Source organism: Notolabrus celidotus, chromosome 1 (assembly GCF_009762535.1).
Source record: "Notolabrus celidotus isolate fNotCel1 chromosome 1, fNotCel1.pri, whole genome shotgun sequence".
NCBI lineage: Eukaryota > Metazoa > Chordata > Actinopteri > Labriformes > Labridae > Notolabrus > Notolabrus celidotus.
This window is the reverse complement of record NC_048272.1, coordinates 25704219-25725195: the sequence shown is the minus strand read 5'-3', so window position 1 is coordinate 25725195 and position 20977 is coordinate 25704219. Positions and strand designations below refer to the sequence as shown.

General features: G+C 38.3%; 2 protein-coding genes across 3 annotated transcripts in view; both read left to right on the top strand.

Moving 5' to 3' along the window:
- LOC117819573 (A disintegrin and metalloproteinase with thrombospondin motifs 9-like) overlaps positions 1-5783 on the top strand; it is a 44673-nt gene extending 38890 nt beyond the window's left edge. The window contains 5 exon segments of the mRNA XM_034693013.1: positions 220-314; positions 584-717; positions 1136-1227; positions 1462-1566; positions 3477-5783. Of these exon segments, the coding sequence (XP_034548904.1) occupies positions 220-314; positions 584-717; positions 1136-1227; positions 1462-1566; positions 3477-3572 (522 nt within the window). The 3' untranslated portion in view covers positions 3573-5783.
- Positions 5784-17461: 11678 nt separating this feature from the next.
- Positions 17462-20977, top strand: part of prickle2b (prickle homolog 2b) — a 113432-nt gene continuing 109916 nt past the window's right edge. The window contains exons 1-2 of one of the 2 annotated variants that reach the window (XM_034689626.1): positions 17462-17723; positions 18353-18438. In XM_034689626.1, the coding sequence (XP_034545517.1) occupies positions 17682-17723; positions 18353-18438 (128 nt within the window). In that variant the 5' untranslated portion in view covers positions 17462-17681. Of the gene's footprint in view, positions 17724-18071; positions 18168-18352; positions 18439-20977 lie in introns of those variants that run through there. The other variant, XM_034689635.1, reaches the window with a different exon arrangement.

Here is a 20977-nt window from a genome sequence, read left to right as displayed (position 1 = left end):
CCTTCCAAACATTGTAAAGTAATTATTGTATGAATGCTGGAATTGTTAAAAAATTACCCTTTTTTCAATTTATGCAGTGGCTTCTGTGTGGCGACTTTATCGTTTCTTTTTGGCCTCTTCTTCTAAACACCATGATTCTCATTTTTCTGTACCTTCTCTTTTACTTTCCTCCCCTTTACCATCTCTTCTTTTATTCCTCCCCTGCCTTTTTCTCCTCAGGTCTACTGTGCAGGAATGCAGACAGAGGCTCCACAGGAGTACATTTCCTTGACGACTGGGGAAGGGGAGAATTTTTCAGAGATCTTCGCCTTCAGGTAAACAGCTAACAGGATAACAATGAGAACAGCCTGCTCATTACAAAATCCAGCTGACTCCTTGCAGTGTTTTTGTCTTTAAATAAATAAATTCCATGGAAGTGTAAAGTTGAGCTGAGGTTTCTTATATGTGTGTGTGTGTGTGTGTGTGTGTGTGTGTGTGTGTGTGTGTGTGTGTGTGTGTGTGTGTGTGTGTGTGTGTGTGTGTGTGTGTGTGTGTGTGTGTGTATGTGCGTTGTGTGCGTTGTGTGGCTGTGTGTTTTTCTCAGGCTCAATGACCCCACCCAGTGTCCAGCCAATGGCTCGAGAAGAGAGGATTGTGACTGTCGGAGAGACTACACTGCCGCTGGCACAACCACCTTCTCTAAAGTCCGCCTTGACCTCAGCAATATGAAGATCATCAGTAAGTGGCTCTTACACATGAAAAAACTCAGATACACACACAAAAACATAACCGCATCCTGTACCAGTGTTAACTCTACATTACAGTCAAACAAGAACTTCCTTTGCCATCTAATTATGTCCATGCCTCGAGGCTTAATGGGCTCAAGATGTCCTAAAGGTTCATTTAAGCATCACACAATTACAAGCCTGAAGAAGGTTCAAATTAAACTTCTCTAAGTAGATGAAACTATACTAATATTAGGCTGAGTCTAAAAGGCTATTTCAATAACACAAATGTTGGTTATTATGTTAGATGTAAGCATTCATTTTGAAGTTCATCTGAGGTCTTATAGCAACAAATTACAACGTACCAATTTATGGGAACATTTGTCAAGCTGTATTTGTTCACTGTTTCGGTTTATCTTTGGTTTGTTCAGCTACAGATTGGCAGTTTGCTTTCACCCGTGAAGGCAAGAGTGTTCCTTTTGCGACAGCTGGAGACTGCTACAGTGGAGCTCGTTGTCCACAGGTGAGAACAGCAGCTGTTCATAAAAGGACAGGAGGAGGCAGTGTCATTTTTCACAGCAGAGTGGTGACTCTCGAAAGCTGGAAAAGCACTGTAGCTCAGAACATTAATGATGGATCTGTTCCTATAAATGTCCAAATTAAATTGTATACATGGTATGGTCTTCAACTTGTGTTTTTTATCAAATCTGCATTTCTTCTGCTCACCAATAAAATGTAAAAATGTCTGTCCTTTTAGGGCCGATTCAAGATCAACCTCTCAGGAACCGGTTTTAAGGTGACTGAGGACGCCTCATGGATCTCTCAGGGCAACTATGCAGTGGTTGATGTACAAAAATCACAGGTATGGCAGTTCAGTGATGAAAAAGTACTTATATATTCATCATAGAGATGAGCAAATATCTGATAAGGATCATCCGACAATGAAGCCAAAACAGCGTAAAAAAATACTTAGCAAGAGGTGATTCACAAGAGGTGAGCAGAGTATAGAAAACAGCTCTCCCTGCACCATGATGCATTAATGGGAAAGCAGAAATTACCCCAAACACATACATAAGTATAGAAAGAAAGATAATGCCGAGGTGGCCCCCCAAAAAACTTACTTAACACAGTAGTATTTCATTAAAGCAAATACAAAACAAAAAAAATGAAATGCAAAATAAAGTCACAAAATATGAAATATTCCATGAAACCCCAAATAATCTGACAAATTTAAAATATTTCAAAACAAAATTTAAATATCTTAAGGTTTCGTAAAAAAAACAGATTTTTACATCTTACACCCATGATATTTTTTTTTATATATTGTGAGATGTTTTTGTTTCATGTACTTTTTATGTTTTTTAATTGCTTTAAGTTTAAATAAGTATGTTTTGTGAAATATTTTTTTGTTTCATGAAATATTTTTCAGTTTAATTAATATTTTTGTAATTTTGTGGGGAAAAAAGTGTGGTCATAAAACGTTTTTGCAATTTACCATCATGGCCATCATATAACACAGAGAGAGATCTTCATATAATGATAATCTACAGGTATTTCTTTCCTCGTGCATTCAAAACATTTTGTTACCTTGATGTAGTCAAACCACGTTATAACACATCAAATATTAGTTTGCTTTCACAACAAAGAGCCTAGTCGAAAACTGTTCCTGTTGTAAGGTATCATAACGCATTTTTGTCATGATTTGGGGCTGTATAAATAAAACAAATTGTTAGATCAATCAAAAGTAAAACTGTTACCACTATGAAATTTTACAAATTAACAAATAAGCAACGAAAATGTCTTAGTATCAGAGTAACATTTTTGCCACAGTTATCACTGATATTGGCTACACAGTCCATGACCCATGTCTCACCCAGGCCTGTTATATCATTGCCTTGTCTTCTCTAATCTGTTATGATATTGACTCAATTCAGAGCCCTAAGCAAACAAGGTAACAAGAGGGTTCTGTATTCCCACCTCCACTTATCCCCATAGATTGAGAAGGGCCCTTATTGGGCAGCTGCTCTCTCAAGTGCCCCCTACTCAATCCTCCACCTCTTTTGAAATGGAGATCACGCTGGAGAGTGCTTTTTGGCAAGGTAGAAACACAAGGTACTTGTGATGCCAAAAAAATGTTCACAGTCTGATATTCATAGCCAGTAGAGCCTCTCTGCACGCTCAGAGCGAACACTCTAATGCAGATGAGGCACACCACTCACCTCGTGTTGTGGCTTTCATGTCATGGGATAGTACTTCTACAGTACTCATCTGCTGCATGTTCCCTTTTTCTCTAGATGTTTGGGTGAAAACAGCCATTGTGCCAAATGTTAATCATGCAACTGAAGTGCTAGTGATTAAATTAGCTTTTATTTGGTGCTTGTTGCTGGGAGTGATTACTCTATTCAGACCTGATGACACACTGCCTGTTGGGCCTCAGTCTTTGTGCTTATTGAAAAGGGGAAAGTAATTTCACAGCCACCAAAACAACACTGCTGCAAATGCCTAAAGCAAGGCTGTGAGTCTTGAATGACGAGGAGGTGTCAAGTTTTGTGTTACTTTACAGATCCTTCAAACTCAAATTTGTTCAACTTTGACAGTTAAGATTGGTGACTTGGGATAATACTATGATTTCTTTACCCAAAATACAAGCAAGCTGTAATCCTGAAAAGTATAATGTCATAATCAGCATCTGTTTGACTATATTTTAAAATGTGTTTGAATAACCAGCAGCAAAGTCCCACATTAATGGTGTAATTGCTCTCGTGTCCACAGGATGGCAGCAGAGTGTCAGGAATGTGTGGAGGCTACTGTGGTAAATGTACGCCATCATCCAGCTCCAGTCTGCCAGTAACAGTGGAAAGGACCTAAAGGTGCTCATTGTGTCCAAGTTGCCCTCATCTATGGTGCTACAAACCCGTCCCTCACATGACCTCTTTTACTCATGTGTGTATAGTGTAAATTAGTCTGGTGTAAGTACTGTACAAAGCAGGATAAGAATGCCTTATTTATTATACTCCCCATTTATTTTTGTATAATATAATTTAACAAGTTTGTGTTCCTTTTGATATTTTACCTCAGAATTATTCCACACTTTATGCCATATGTTGCTATTGAGATCCTTTCAGTGAGTTGTGTTTATTCTGATAATGTTAGAGTTGCAGGGAGGTGTCACTGATCAGTAAGTCATTGTTTTGACACATGGCACATGCACAGATGCCTAACATAACCATAGACCTGTTTTACACTGTGTGCTGTTGGGCAGCTCTGTTAGAAGTATTTTTTGGTTTAGAGAAGTGCTCACTTTCTTTTTGTAAATGTATGTCCCAGTCCAACATTCTTCTTTCTCATGGGCAATTGTCGTTCTGCTAATTTCACTTATTGGGCTGCTGCAATCCGTGGAAGTCTTAGAGACTTGATGCCTCACACACCAGGACTCCTCTCACCTTGTTTTACTGTTGATATGTTATATCTCTATAGCTTAACAATTACAAAGCAAGGGATCATTAATCAACTGGATTGTGCAACTTCAACCGTAAGCAGTTACAGAACTGGACAGGAGAGAGGAAATCGAGTAAAGTTGATTTTATGCATTTTTATGATCCATGCAACAGCATCAATATGATCCTAAATATTTTTGATTCGTAAGAAGATTCCGTCATACTTTTGGCTGGTTTGAAGGAAGAAAATAAACATAGCTGTAACTTTCTTCTCAGGTAGAAGAACAGCTGGTATGAAGATAATTAACATTTTTAAAGCGTTCTAAGCATGAAGTGTGTGTTAGGCAGGAAGGGTCAAAAATAGGGAGGAAGTAAGATGTTTACTGACACACTGTAACACTTTACTTGATCATAAGGAAATGCTATAGGCTACAAGAGCTGAAGAGATTATTTTGCCAGACATCAGAGAGAACCAAGCTCTCTTATTTCTTGCATATCGCTCTGATAGTGTGCAGTGACCAGAGAGCCATTAGCCTCTAGCTTTTCCAGAGCAGACAGGTTATCTTATCTGGAGCAGCATTAAAGAAAGACTTCACCTCTGGGCAATAAAGGATACACAGGAGATATAATGCGCTGGTCTGGCCCTGGGGACACCTCAAACTTTAAAGCTCACAGGCACTGCAGTATGATTTCTGTCCAGCTGCTGCCTGTACAGTAAACAATTGGCTTCTGCACCTCATATTCCTCTCTCCCTGTTTGCTTTTGAGCATCTGCCTTAACTATACATGTTGGTCCTTCAGGTTTTAAGCTGTCTGACTTGTTTTTCTGACAATATCAGGGTACTTTCTGTGTTTATGTATGTCCTTGAATGCAGTGAACAGACTTTTTCTTTCCAGATACATTGATGGACACAGGAAGGATTTGAATAGTACAGAAAAATAGAATACACAGAAACACATTTTTACACTCATGAAGCCTTAACTGTGTGTAAGTTAGATATTTAGGGTACATACTGTATGTAAAACTTATTAAGAAGCCATATGTTGTTTTAATTAGACTGTCTTTATATTGTGCTATTTCAGTGTCTAATGTGATAATATGCAATTACAACCAAAGGGAATTTCACTGTCTTAAAATGCCACTAAACTAGTAGAAAAACACCTGTAAAGACAGGGAAGTAAACAAATTGTGCCTTAACATTTGCAGCTGAAAAATGCACTTCTCATTGTGAATGTCAAAGCTTAGTTCTGTCAATGTTCTCAGGTGCCATAAATGAAGGGACTATTATGATACTGAAGTGTGTTTATCTTATTTTACACAGTTGTCTCATTGTAATCAGATGACTGAAAATGTACCATTGAATTTATCAATGTAAAGTGCCTTTATAAATGCTCTATTTTACATACAAATATTTATATCTGTGAATGTACATAAACATTGACCATAAAAAAACATGAAGTATTACCATCAAATTAACTGTCTGCCAGGTCGTTCTGTTTTGTGAATATTTATGTTTAAATGTCATAACTGCATGTATTGTTAAAGCAGAGTTTGGTGCTGCCAAATGAAAAGCATGAATATATATTTGATTAGATATGACGATAATCAGAAGGAAATTAAATGCCTGATACATTCCACACTTTACTGTTTCTCGGACTAGCATGTAATTTTGTGTCAATCTTGTCCTTGATGCATCATCCTACTTCAGCACAGGCTGTTAAAATCCTGAACACGCAAAGGTCAGATTAATATGCATAATATATTATTCTCCCTCCACAGTGTTTCTGATCGACACCTTGACCCACTTCCTTTTTAACTAACAGCCTGGCTTATGACCTGTCAGATGTGTTATGGGTCTCATCTAACTTCTGTCCACATACATAATAGTGAATAATCAGGTACTCTTGCAGTTGGTAATACTGGCCCTCTGGAAAATAAGTATAATTTACCTCTGAAAATTATCAGAATAAAATCAACCCCTGCTGCTCCATTAAAAGATATGCTGGACAAAGCTATGAACATTTGTCTTCATCACGTAAAACAAATTACTGATTCAGGACAGACAGAATGTGAATCAAAGTAATTTTGGTCAATGTTAATTTATGTGGCAATGTGACTTTAGAGAAAGGAATCCTGTGACAACTGTGTGAGAACGTGATTATGAAAGCAGACATCACTAATTCTTCCTCTTCATAGGTAACAGCTGACTTTAAATTCAATAAACCCTCCTTTGCTGCTACAGTCTTAGTGACTCAGTTAGAAAAGGTCAGGAGACCATGATGGTAAATAGCTTACTATTGCCTGACTTTCTATAGCAGATTCAGTAGAATAACAAATATTACCAAGTCAGTATGACTTCAGTGATTATCTCTACTTCAATCAGGAGAGACACAATTTGAAGATTCAATTGTATTTATTACAACTAAAGGAATAATAAAACTTGACAGAAATCTTTGGCGCAAGGACTCTGGGGATCATTTTGTGAGCAAGGATGTGTGAATTTGGCAGCTGAAGAAATCCCCCTAGAGTCCAAACACTGGTGGTGGTGGTTGATGAATTCCAGGAATTGAAGACTTTGCAGAGGCCATGTTGAGATGGGGAGGTGGAAGGGTGCGCGCCATCAATGCAGGAAGGAACTAGTTGGAGAGGCAGGCTGGAGCGGATAGGCTGACGATAAGGGCGTGACACTGAGCTATTGGATGACAGCCGCCGCTGATTAATCAATGACAGCTCCGGTGCATGCAGCTGGAAGCGGGTAAGCTATTGAACAAGGGAGAGGAGAGTTAAACAACTACTGTGTTTGCTTTTATAGTGTTCCTGTTTGAACTTTCGCTAGAGCTACATTTGACATGCTTTACTGTTGACCACAGTGTTGTTGTCCACTGAGCTACTTGTTTAAATTATTCTGTTTTATATTTTTTAGATAACTGACAACCCCTTTCATTTCAGGTCACCTTTCTGGCCTTAAGGCTGATTTATACTTCTGCGTCTCCCCTACGCAGCAAGGCTGACACGGACATGAGCCCCACATACTTGTGCGTCGATGTGTTCGTGTCGCGCAGCAATTCTCCGCCGAAACACTTGAGGGCTGTATGGTCTCTCTGATAGCCAGCCGCCTGCTTCCGATCCCGCCACGATCTCTGTTTACTTTTCCACAGAGATTCAGAGCGTGTTATGTTAATCTACAGCTGATACATGTTGCTGTTTATCATACAGACATAAGGTGCTGACACATAGGGTAGAAGTGAACGTTTATGTGCAATACACACTAAAGGCTGATTAGTTTTAGCTGTCTCTATCTCACCCCATGAGTTCCCTTCCTTCAGAACCAGTTTGTTTACCTTCCTTGTGAGTAACAACCATAGACTGCAAATAAAAATGGACAGCGTTGCTCCGCCTCTTCCCGTTGTACGGTTCTGAAGCCAAAAAATCCCTCTCCTGGGCTCAGCCATTGTGCAGCCAGAGCCTGTGAAGCCTTTGTAATAAGCTCCGCCCTACAGCGTAACGTCACAAGACGCTGTGTGCCCTTTGAAGTTTCGTTCTACGGCGGCTGTGAATCAAAGGAAACCCGGAAGTAAACCCCGTTTTTAAACTCTAATAACTAACGAAAAAGAAACTTTTCAGAAAAAAGAGGCCTTGGACACAAAACAGTCAAATACTAACTACATATAACCACAGCATACGGATGTGAGAAACATTCGTACAACGTGTATTTATTTTTTAAAGTTTGACTGCTCCCCCATTCAAATGAATGGGGAGACGGATTTTTTGACCTATACTGCAGCCAGCCACCAGGGGGCAGTCACACTGCTGAAAGCCTCACCACCAGGGCCGTATCCGGCACGCTTGGTAACAACCCATCCCTTATTTATGTTTTAATAAATTCCTTCAAATCTAGCACTTATCATGCAAGAAAATCATGCACAAATTTTAAAGTTTAAATGTGGAAAATTTCCAGAAGAAAGCACCGTGACCCAAAGGCACTGATTAAAGTATTCAAAACACAATTGTTAAGGGAGTCTACAAATGCAGATGGAAGCGCAGATGGCACTTTTGAGGATGCACGGCAATAACAAGAACAAAAACATTTCAATAGAGAACATTTTGCAGCAATTGTGGTTCCACCAAGGAAACACCATGGAAAATATTGTAAAAAAACTTAGAGATTAACTGAGGGCTGGCGCAGTAACCTCTTAAATAAATTACAGTATTTACAAGCCAGGAACAGAGCATTGAAGACCACTGTCACAACCGCACGTGACCTAAACCAAAAGTATACAGCAAAAAAGGGTAGCTTAAATATACTGTAGGGTAAAAAAAACTTAATTCATGGTGAAAATTTCCTATAACTAGTGAAATGATGTCTCCATGCAGCAAGTTAATTTGAATTGACAAGACTTCTTAAAATGAGATTGTTAAATCTAGAAATAAGTAAACTCCGAAAATTATTAACAGGGTTGAAATAAGTAGAATATGCTGATTTTTAGGTCAAACTACACGAAAACAAAATTCCTACAGCACAGTTATAAGTGAAATATACTGAATATAAGCAAAGACAATCTTATTTATTTATTTTGTATCCTTAATTTGAGCAAATTAAGGCCTGGGGACAAGAAAAACAACACCAATTTAACTAAAAAATGACTCAATATTAGAAAACTATGATTACGATGTTTCTTGATATAAGCTGGCTAATCTTAAAATAAACCCTAATCCATTTTAAAACTAAAACTGAAATCTTTAAACCAGTTCTTATTCTTAGAATATACCTCTTAAATGTTTCTACAGAAATGTCAGGTTTTGTAGTTCTAGGACCCAGAATCAGACTGAGGGCAGTTCCACAGATTTATTGTTTAAAAAATTACATTGGATATAGAGTCTGAAGCTGGGGAAGGAACAGATTATCTGACGGCAGGAGAGGTTGAGAGAAACATTGAAAAATCCTGGGTGAGTGGTGCGCCTGAAGGCAAAAGGGAAACTGAGAAATACTTGAGATAGAAACAAAAACTGCAAAGACTATGGGCAGGTAGTCAGCCACAGACCAGTACCGCGTGAAGGAACTAAACACTCTGGCAAAGACTGGTTGTGGAGCCGAGGTATATATACTGCAGGAGTGATTATTGGATAGATCTCAGGTGTGCAGGCTGATTGGCAGGAGGAGTGCAGTGGGGAGAAATTATTATATAAGATTATTTATCTTATGAGGTAGAAGTTCCTTACCTTGCCCAAGCTAGTGTTTTTGTAGAGGCTGAAAAGCTTATTGATCATACAGTATACTACAATTCATCTTTTAAAAATAGCAAGTACATCCCAGTCAAGTGCTCACTGATGTCACTGCACATCATTCCTGAATACAAATCAGTAAATACAGCTCATTTGAAAACATGGTTTTTTTCCACTTAATTTCACTTTTTATTGTGTACATGTAGTTTTAGGATGTATATTTTTTCTGATTTAGATAAACAGGGCCTGAAAACTGTAACTCATAAATAAAAAAACGATGTGTCTTTCTTTCATCGATGGAGCTGTGATAGATTCTCCAATAAAATGCATTTACTTAAATCAAGTATAGAGTATCTCTTAAATGAAGATTATTCGTTTTCCACAAATAAGATCTCAGCTTGAAAAATATATGAAATGTAAAACAAACCTTGTTTCTTCTAAATTACAACTCAAAACAAGATCATTTCAAGATTGGTTGACTTAACAAGATATTTAAGATGCATTGTCTTAAAATAAGTCCATCTATCTTGCTCAAATGTCACTTTTTAAGTAAATTTATCTTAAATCAAGTGGGATAAGCCATTTTGACTAAAAATTAGACAATTTCACTTGGTAAGATTTTGAGTTTTTGCAGTGTAACTTCACCCCTTTCTTTGGGAACATTTCAGACAATTAAAAAAGGAGAACCAGGTAACGTAGATCTGTGAGATCGGTATCAATAATATCCCTTTGAAGTGAGGAAGCACACTAAATTTGAGGTCTGCCCTAGCAAGTTACTATTCAGCTATTGAGGCAAAGCTGCTGTCCTCTCAGGGACATAGTCGCAGCTCATGCCAAAGCCAATCCACAGCTTGAACCTGGTGAAGCCTTAGCCCAAGTGAAAGTCTGATGCCTCTGTAGAATGCCCTTTTTTGCCCAGTCATGTTTGAAGCCTGTTGCGAATTGACATTATTAGTTGGAGGATGTTTCTCCAATGTTTTTTTTCTTTTTCTTTTTAGCATTACAGTGTTTGTTACACCAGATATTGGCATTGGAAGCTCTTTTCTATAATACAAGGGAAACTATCCACTAACTTCTCATCCGGCAAACTATTTCTTCATAAAAAAAATACAATACACCATAATGCATCTGCAGTTACCTAACTATAATTTAGCTTTCATCAATAACAGATATCTGCCAGTTTTCAATCTGCTCTTAAATGTGTCTCTCCATTCCAACTCCATGTTAGCTTCTCAAGTAGCTAGTCTGGTGTAAACAATGACGATGTGTAAGTCTTGACAGGAAGTCCTTAATCTATAAGTTTTTGTCAGATGATAGCCACTTTTCCCCAAGTTAGAGGAAATGCTGTCATGTTGTTGCTGCAAAAGTGAGATAGATAAAAAAAAAAAGCAGAGAATCTCCATAACATCTCTCACAAGAATCTGGGACCAGTTCAGTTTCTGATCCCTTAGGTAACATTGGCATCCTTACTCCTGACTGCCACAGTGATCATGCAGATTTTGTGTGGGTAACTACTTGGATGAGATGATACAGTACCAGACTGTGAAGGCTTTAATGAATTTAATTTAGGAGCTTCATAAGATAGGATATATCTAGGTTGATGGATACTTCACACCTCAAAACCAATATCTGCTCAGGTACACCAGAGTCTGAACACAGCTGTGAAACTGTCAAGTACACTGACATGGATTGAAGAGGGAAGTGTTACATTTGACTTTATGTGTATTTAAGTAGCTTTTACTAATGGAAACAAGCTTACATGGTGTTCTTTTCATGTTGTTTTGGTAACCTTAGGAGAGCTGCAGCATTAAGAGCCAGCACATCATTTTGATTGATTTCTCAACAGTCTGTCAACAGTTTGAAAAAGCTGTCTCGGGATAAGTGCAGGTGTGAAAAAGGAAGAGATGGAAGGAGTGTTGAAGAGATGGGAGCTTTCAGCGGCTCCAGAGGACTTGTCTAAACTAAAGAATGTGATTCATAAGCTGACTTAAGAACATCTCAGGGGTCAGTCCAAACTTTTGAGGTTTCTCTCTCTATTTCTTGCTCACACACGAATACTTAAAGACAGCTCCATCATTGAAATAGATGATGGCAGCATCTCAGAAAATGTATTTCACTTCACAGATAAAAAAAACAAAGTTACAGGGCATTTGTCTTTCCTAAGCAGATGTAGTAAAATGTCTTCAAAAGGGCTAAGCATCACTGCTCATAAATAGTTTCATCTATGTAGACAGTTGTGATGGATTCCTCCAAGCATGCTGAATGCTGTTTCAACAGCAAATACAAAGACTTATTTATTCTGAGTCTGTGTCTACCCATCACTCTAGCTTTATTATCTGATCAAACTGAAAGTGGCACTCATGTTTACGATGTGAATGGAAACTCAGTCAAGCATTGAGAAGATATTATGTCACAGTCACTGCTGAAGTGGGGACCTCTCATATCTGATTGGGTATGACGATATGAGAACTGACTATGAGTGCAAGTCAGTGCAATATTTCTTCTATGATTAGTATAAACACCTTACTATCAGGAATAATCAAGTAGAAAGGGACAGGGTTTTTATTAGCTGATGAAATATGGTAAATAGTCTTCAATGGGCCATTATGTCTGAAATTACATCTACATCTGTGAAAGGGTTTGTGCAAATGTGTGTTTATGTAAGTGTGTTGATGGTTTCCATCTCCATGGAGACCTCACAGAGGCATTAATTGTTTGACACCAGCCTTTAGTTAATGCATGCTGTGTGGGCAGGTAGTTCATAACAAATAAGGCCACCTCAGCTGTTTCCCTTCTTAAGATTTTGACATGATTTGTATGGATCAGAGCATGTATTATATACTGTTTTATCATTCATGGTCAGGCTTTCTTATGTATTACCAGTCTGCGTTATACTTGATTTTGATTGGTCAAATAACTGTGATTATTTCTCAACAACAAAGCAAAATAGGGAAAACCTAATCACATTGTGGTAAACTTGTTGGTTTCTGTTGACATTCTTAATTGATAAACAGTATAGCAAAAACCTTAGTGTCTTTCTCAGGCTGGTCTTAAGAGAGATAAATTATGACAGGTTGCTGACACAGAAGTGAGAGTATGTTGGGTAGCTACAGGGCCCCAACCATCTCTGACAGGGACAAATAGTGCAGGATCCTATCATGTAATCCAGGCAATGACAGCAGAGCTTGTGAGTGCGTCATTTTAAAAAAAGTACCTACTTTATTACCATTTGCAATAAAAAAAAATGACATGCCACAGCAATAAAGATGAGTTTTTATCTCCTTTTATCACCTTTTACAGTTTATGTATTAACCAGTGGTACAAGTGCTCAGATATTTCACTTAGTAAAAGAAGCAACAGTTGCTGAGGGGGGACATTAGGTGTGATTAGGTGTGAAAACAGACTGAAAATGAAAGACACACTGCAGAAGAGCCAAAGTAGCACACTTTTTAATTAACTAATTCTATCAGAAATCTGTAAATTAAAACGCTGATACAGATTACCGGCCAAATACTGAATATTGACCTCAGATAATCAGCCAGGTCAATAAGTGCTGACCCCTAATAAAAATTAACTTCAACCATAAGTGACAGAGATAATAGTAACAAGGTTAAAAGTTGTGATATTTCCCTAATTTATGTTAAAGGTATGTCACATGTAAAGCTTTTAGAAGAAGCAGAGCTGAATGAGGACAGAAATGTCACATGAATATTCCTGCAAAAGTCCAGTTCACCTAATCACTACCAAAACTACCTTTCTTGCAAGGCAGGACATGACGTTAAAAATTGAATTAATTGTATAATGTGTCCAATAGAGGCCGTAACTAGGACAAGTTTTACTTTAATACCATTGTTATATGCAAACAAGTTTGCTTGTTTTGAAAATTATCTTTCTTCTTCTGGAATGTTTTTATTCACCTTGTTATGTGAACTCTTGCAGGTTCACATTCAGTCACTTGATATAAACATCATCACTCCACTGATTTACTTGCAATTAATTTTCCCAAATATTTCCTGTTGTGTTGCCACATTACATCACATCTCACACTGACTTCATGCGCTAATTTTACTTAGCTGCTGTTAGGAGGAAGTTGTGTCAAAGTTGGCATGAAAAAGTTAGCTGTTGCAGTCACACTTTAGTCCACACTGAAAATGTAGGTATTTTTTAGTAATTTTTCGTATTTAGTATACCATACTGTATAAGAATAAAGCTTATGTCTGACAACATGGCAGCAGTAAAAATATAAATAAAAAAACAACTTACACTGAAACATAAAGACTGAAGTAAAACTATGCATCTAAAAATAAAAAAATAAAATAAAAATACTATTAAAAAATAATTGAAATGTATTTGAAATTTTAAACAAAAATTGAAAGAAAAAAAATCATTAAAATCTTCGCACTGAAATAGAATACAGTATAGTGACTTTTTGTCAATGTGTACCAAATGTACCATGTGTAGTTGGTCACGTTTGATCTGTAAGATAAGCATCTTCTTGTGTATTTGTATGTCTCTTTATTCTCCTTTGAGTAATTTGCAGTTTTTTGTCTTGCTAAGCTCACAAACCTTCCCACAGGGATTAGACAAGTGATCTAAGCAGCTGCAGGCTTCAGGTTGTACCAGTCATTCCCAACACTTCTGAACATCATGTCCACCTTGCAAGAAACTATTGTCTTTGAAGCAAAACCAGCCCCTCCAGACATCTGCAGGTCAAAGTGCACAGGCATCAGGGAAACCAAAATGCACACCATTAGCAATCCTGTATGAGGATTGTTTAATGCGTCAGAGACAACAGCAACAATATATCAACCTGTTTTAACATGCAATTTACTCTTTACTGTTTGACTAAATCTTTTCTCAAATTCCTATTTTTCATTGCTATCAGAAATGTGTTCAAGCTGTTTTAAGCCAGAAGCATACAATCTCTGAACTGAAGTTTTACAGTTCTCAGTTTTAAGGGTCGGTCTCTCTACCTTTATAAACATCAACATCTTCAAAGTAATAAGGTTGACTTTGAACTGAGGCTCAGTGGTAAGTAAGCTTCAGGTCCATACACCCAAGCATGTAGTATGTGGCTGCATTATTGTCTTTCTACATTTTTGTTGGCTTGTGAATTTGTACAATTTTCCATTTAAAACTCTTAACACTGACACAGTTTTCACACTGGGGCCTCTCTGTTTTTAAGAGCAGTCAAGTTGAAAACCTTCACATTGGTATGTTTTAGTGTAAGTACATATTAAAACATTTCAGCAATAAAACAACTGACATGCTGAAATTTATAACCAGCAGCTTGGTATAAAACCTGGAACTCAAAAAGTCTCTGAATATTGAATACTTTAGTAGACAGCGTGCCCAAGCCGGACTGTCATGCTCAGTTAACACCTTTATGATGATGCCCACTGCATCAATCTCATGGCAAGCATTGATCCTTATACTGTTCTATACCCATAAGATTAATATGGACTGACATCGTTCATTATAATAATGCAGCACAGACAATGATAGTGACACAAGCCTATTTTTCTTAGATGTTAGTACATAGTACATCCGTTAACATTAAATTCTATCAGATACTATTTGCATTTTTGAGGTTAATATGATATGATTTAATTTAATTTGTGTTTAACATAAATTAAGTGGTGCTGCCGTGTCTCATGGTTAAATGTACATATACATCTCTGTTCATTTGGAATTTTTTTTTTCTACTTTGCAGAGTTTTTTCAATGGATATGAATTAAATCCATGGATCATCATAACTCATATAGTGAGCTGTGTGTGTTTTCTGTGTTTTTAGGAGCATATTGTAAGGAAAGAATCAGAATATGATGGCTTAAGCCCAAGTAAAAAGTTAAACTCGACTACCTCACCAATCGTCCACAGTACGTGAGGGCTCGGAAGTGTCAGTCCGACACTATTGTCTGCAGCACAGGGGCCCCCCAGGGGCAGGTTTTGGCTCCGTTCCTGGTCACCCTCTACACTGCAGACTTCACCCAAAACACAGCAAGCTGCCACTTGCAAAAATGATGTGACGACTCTGCCATTATTGGTCTCATCACCCTTTGGGACGACAGGGAGTACAGAGAACTGACCCCAGATTTTGAAACCCCCTCCAGCTCAATGCAGGAAAGACCAAGATGGTGGATTTCTGAGGATGCACGCTCCCTCCTCCCACACCAGTGAACATCCAGGAAACGGACAATGAGATTGTGATATCTTACAAGTACCTGGGTCTAACCAGAACAATAAACTGGACTGGTTAGACAATTCAAATGCACTCTACAAGAAGGGACAAAGTAGTCTCCTTATCTGCTTTTCTTTTTTGGAGTAGTCTGCTGGGGAAGTAGCATCTCTCCTGTGGACAGGAAGAGACTTAACAGACTGCTGAAGAAGGCCTGCTGCTCTCTTGACCCTGAAGAGGTGGTAGCTGACAGGAGAATGGAGGCCAAGCTTTCATCTCTGATGGACAACATGTCCCATCCCTTGCAGAAGATGTTAACAGCTCTGGATGGCTCCTTCAGTGACCGGCTCCTTCACCATGGTGTCTCACATTGAGACATCTGCAGGTCTTTTCTTCCTGCTGTGGTCAGACTTTATAACCAATGACAAACACTCACCCAAGTCCAGTAATGATAAAGATAAATTCAATTTAATATATATCTTTTTTTTTTTAAATACTCTACCCTATAGAGCCCTAAATAACAGAATGTTCCCCCTCTCTTTTGAATTACTTCCAGGCTATGCAACCCACTGAATGCACTCGTTATATAATACACATGCGCGTACACATTGCCAGACCAGTGAGGACAAATGTATCCCAGAACTCCTCTGCATGTGGCCCAAGTGATCTGAGACCAGTGTGTCCTCAATTTACCTGCCAAATTTGCTATATCAGCAATAGCCAAATTCCTTCAGAGTGCTATCCTTGGTTTTGGTGAGCCTGATAGCCAACCACTTGCCTTTTCCATCCAATTTTACACGGAAACAGATATGGTTGTCATGGCTCCCAACACCATTTGCAGTCTTAGCTTTCCTATTCCCAAATTCTCAGCTACCCAGTGGGCAGAGCCTGCCAACACCAAGACAGATCCGGAGTCAGCTGCCATTTCTGATGCCTCCTTGTTTCTGAGGTAGCTGGCCTTGCTGACAATCTGCCTGACCTTTTAGTCAGCTGCCCAAAAAAAGTACAGTCAATTACTGTCAATGAAAAAAGGGTGGAGGGTGCAGCATGACTATTGTTAACTATTCACAAACTCAATGTACCCAACACGTGTTTCCTTAATTATTCTAGGCACAAAAAATGTCTCTGAGATATGGAGTGTTTTGGCATCTTAAACACTTATGTAACTGTGATACCAGAAATGAACATTTCTTCCAAGAAAGACAGAAATACCAATTTTATGGCAACCATCTGACAGTGTTGTGTATGCCTGAACGATAGACTGACAGACAGAGCTGTGTGATGGGTGAGTGTGTCTTGAGATAATCATAATAAAGCTTTTGCACAATGTTTGTAAGAATGCTCCAAGTTCAGTGTGCTCCCTCATGGTGAAACTGTGCTGCTGATTCTTTAAAGACTTTCTTTCTGTCGACAGAGCCAACACTAAGAAGACTGCATAAGAAAAAAAAAAAGACACTTGGGTACATAGTTGAAGTTTCTTGTGAGATGTGGTAAGGAATTCATCTGAGGGAATGTAGAGTTAACGCTTATAGGATAGTAAATGGAAGTCTTGGCATGCAATTAGGGAACCACTGGAAACTGCAGGAAAGATAACTCTCACGAGCCAAGGTTATATTGTAAATCACAGTGACATCCAAATGAGAAAATATTTAGTAATGTATTACTTGTTATGAAAGAAACACTTTAAACGTTTTACAAACCGTGGCAATATGAGAAAACTGACGGGGAAAAAAATTGTTTATTTTAAGGAGGGTGCAGTAATGAAAACTTTCCCTCAAGGTTTACATTGTATGTTATTTGACTCGAGTGGTCAGTGGACGTCAGACCTTATCCTCTTTGTCATTTACTACTGCATCACTGTATTTTGTAAGGGCTATTGCAATGCCCCTTTCCTAAGGAAACTTGTTTTCTTGTCGACTATTGGCCGCGAGGAAACAGGGTGGAGCTGCTATCCGGAACAGAGCAGCTTCATTCATTAATAAAATTGGTTAATATGATAGGACTTTAGCGAGGGCTCAGTGTGTTTAGAAAAGTCGTGAGGGAGTTTTTAACAAACACGATCTCATCTCCGGTTTCCTCTGTGCGCCATTCGTCTCTCTATACCCGCCTGTGTCTCAACTCTCCTGGGATCAGCTTGTCATGTTCAGTCGCAGCTACAAGAGGAGAGATTCCGGCAGATCGGTAGGCGACACAAAGTTAGAGGTTTGGCGGTTGTCTCTCGACAAGCCTTTATGCTTTAATTAAGAAAAAAAAATGCATGTTTAAGCTGGTTGTTGATGTGCAGTTATCCTTCTTGCTCCTGCTGTCGTGCTGCTAAGGGCATCAAGTTACATACTGTTAAGTTAAAGCTGGCACGAGCCTCTTAGCAACACAGTGATGATAAAATGAAAGATGGTTTTCTTGTATATGTTAACCTGTGGCTTTTTTTCTCAGATACATATTTAATACGTTCTGTAGCACAGCTTTCTCGCACGCTCCTGAGCCACTATGTGTAATTACTTCCAGGTGTTTATTCTATATAATTAAGTAAATGTGCGTCATCTGTGATTAATGCAGATGAATGGGAAAATTATTCATTTTCTGCGTTGACCCAGCATATAATTATCGACCGTTCATTATGTTTCGGTATGTTTAATAACTATTTAGCAACAGGTTTGAAGTTAACAGGTAGAGAGACTATATGCATAAGATATAGCCTATACTAGGAGATATAGATATGAAGTAATATTTTTACATTTGAAGCTGTCGTATAGAACAAGTCTAATGCTAAACCATTTATGCCCTGCTTTCCTGTTCCTGTTTGATCCAAGCTGAACCCTGCAGATGAGGTACAGAGAGGACAGCCCTGCATCACCTGTGGAGAACAGTGTCCTGGCTTTGCTTTGCACAAATGGAGGTAAAAACATCACTTTGTTCCATGTATCAAATATCATCACACTGACACACAAACAGCTGGTCTTCTTGTTAATGCGCAGTTTTTCCAAAGATGGGGTGAATTTGACATTTAAACACCCTTCAGCTAAAGCATTTGACAATGAAGTTATACAAAAGACAAAACAATCAGATTGATTTGCTGCAGACTAATGGAACACGTAAAATATCTTTTATACATGTACAATTATGAAAAAGTACCCATTCTGCTTTTTGGTACTTGAAACAACTATTTTTACTTCTTGAGCTGCATTCAGATGAAAACCTTTCAAATATCAAGGACTTCTGAATAGGATTAGTCATCCATGCGTCTGTGGAGAAACCATTGTTCAGCCCAGTGTGCTCTGAGATAATAGTTTTTACTGTAGGAACCATTCATGCAGCAGGGTCGATTCCAACCCACTGCTTCTATAGTCAGTGTCGTTGGACTTAGGCTGTAAAACAAACTGTATTTTGTTAAAAGAGTGACCCTGCTATGAAGTACAGGTGGTTTGTGTTAGTGTGTGAAAGAGTGTGACTAATGTGTGCTGCTCTGCTTTAGGAATGCAACACAAATTACATCTTATTCAGTCTGTGACAGCAGTGAACGTTGTTGGTTTATCAGTATCAGCTGACTCTCGTAAACACACATCAGTCCATTACAAAGTCAGTCTATAAGCGGCACTGATCAAACAGAGATGTTACAAGCTAAAGCAGTGTCTACTTCTGCTTTTTGATGGCTATTGAAGCTCATTTGTAGTAAAAAAAAACAAAAAACAAACAAACAAAAAAAAAACACTCAGAAGTATTACTGGTAACAATCCAACATGTCCAGGTTTAAGGTAATTCACAGCTGCATGGCTTCATTCTGTGGAACAGCTGATTAATCAGATTCATTTTCTGACATCATAAATGCAGAATATCTTGCATATGATTTTGCCTGTAGTATTTTGGCAAAAGAAAAGTCAGTGTGGTTGGAGCCAGCCTGTTTGAAGTTAACATTGCAGCCATGGATATGTAAGGAATTTTCTCTCTTAATGGGAATCTACAAAAGAAGGGGAGGGTCTGACTATCCAGCGTCCTCTGCTGTAAACTATTACAGGGCCAACGGTGGGCTCAGGAATGCAGCCTTTAATTACATGTCTGCAGTCTCACAATAAAAAGTCAACTCTTTCCCCTCCAACAAGCTAGAAGAAAACGTTGTCAGTGGACACAGACTTGAGGAGTCTGACTTTTGTGTAAGGAGGCAAAAGGCTGTTTTATTGCTCCAACTCCTCTTTGTTCCTCAGAGGAAAACTTGCCAGCCTCACAAGGGATCTCTTCTTTAAAACAAAGTTCACATGTTTCAATGCTAATTTAGTAAGGTATATTAGTAATGGTTTGTTTTGGAATGTGTTGGACTTAATGTGACCCTGAGGTTAGAAAAACAAAGCATATGTTGTTGTAATCCAAACAAAAGCACAAGTTTAAAAAACCTTATGTAATTGGATGTAAAATGCATAGTTTTTTAATGAGGATTGTTGCATCCTCAATTAATTACCCTGGGATGATCTTTTACCACAGATAAATAGTAGAGTATTTGTTCAGTGTAATGGATGGCAGAGCTTCTCTACCTCAACAACTGGTGGCTGGATCCTGATGGGATGTATCAAACACCATTACAAGGAATTCTCCAACAACCCTATGAAATTCAGTTTGGAGTTTTATATTGCAAACAAGTCTTTCTTGAGTTTTCATCAAGCACCATCGCCAGTTAATTGAATGTTAAATGTATCTATTATAAAACATTAAAAAATAGATCGGAATAAAAAAAGATATTCCTATAAGCATGAAATAAAAATTGCATTAAGTGCTAATTAGGAAATATTGGAACGCTTGAACATAATACCTGCTATAGATAAACTGTCAGAATCATTGTTTTGCCCATGTTGCCATGTGAGTGTCAGTGAGAGCTCAAAGCACAGCATTGCCTTAGAACAGCCTCACAAAGCTGCTGGTTGGACTGTTGACTTGAAGCCACATCATTTATTCAAATCTGATCATCTGTAATTATCTGAGGGTCAAAACTTGAAACTTTAAATCTGCAGTTCATTTTTTTTTTACCAACATTCAATATGCTAAAAAAGCAAGGAAATTAATAAATAGTCAAAATGATAAGTTAAGAACAACAGCTATTCAGTCAGGAACACTCGTCATAGATTTAACCACTCATTGCCAAATGGACAGTTATGCTTGGCGCTATAAGCTCTGCTTTAGCTCTCCCTGGGTTAGCCAAGCAGCCTGCTTCGGCTTTCCAGGGAGTGCATTGCAAAATCCCCTCAAGGGTAAACGGACATTTAGACTGAACAGGAGGAGGCTGGGGTGGAGGAAGCACAGTTAACCAACAGCAGCAGAGTGTGGGCAGCAAAGGTGTTGCAGGGATTAGTGAGAGGGAGGAAGTGTTTAAATATAACACCTTATCGTTAGAGTGAGCTGTGATTGGTTGTGTGGATACTAGGAAACAATGATTCAAACTGCAGCCTGAC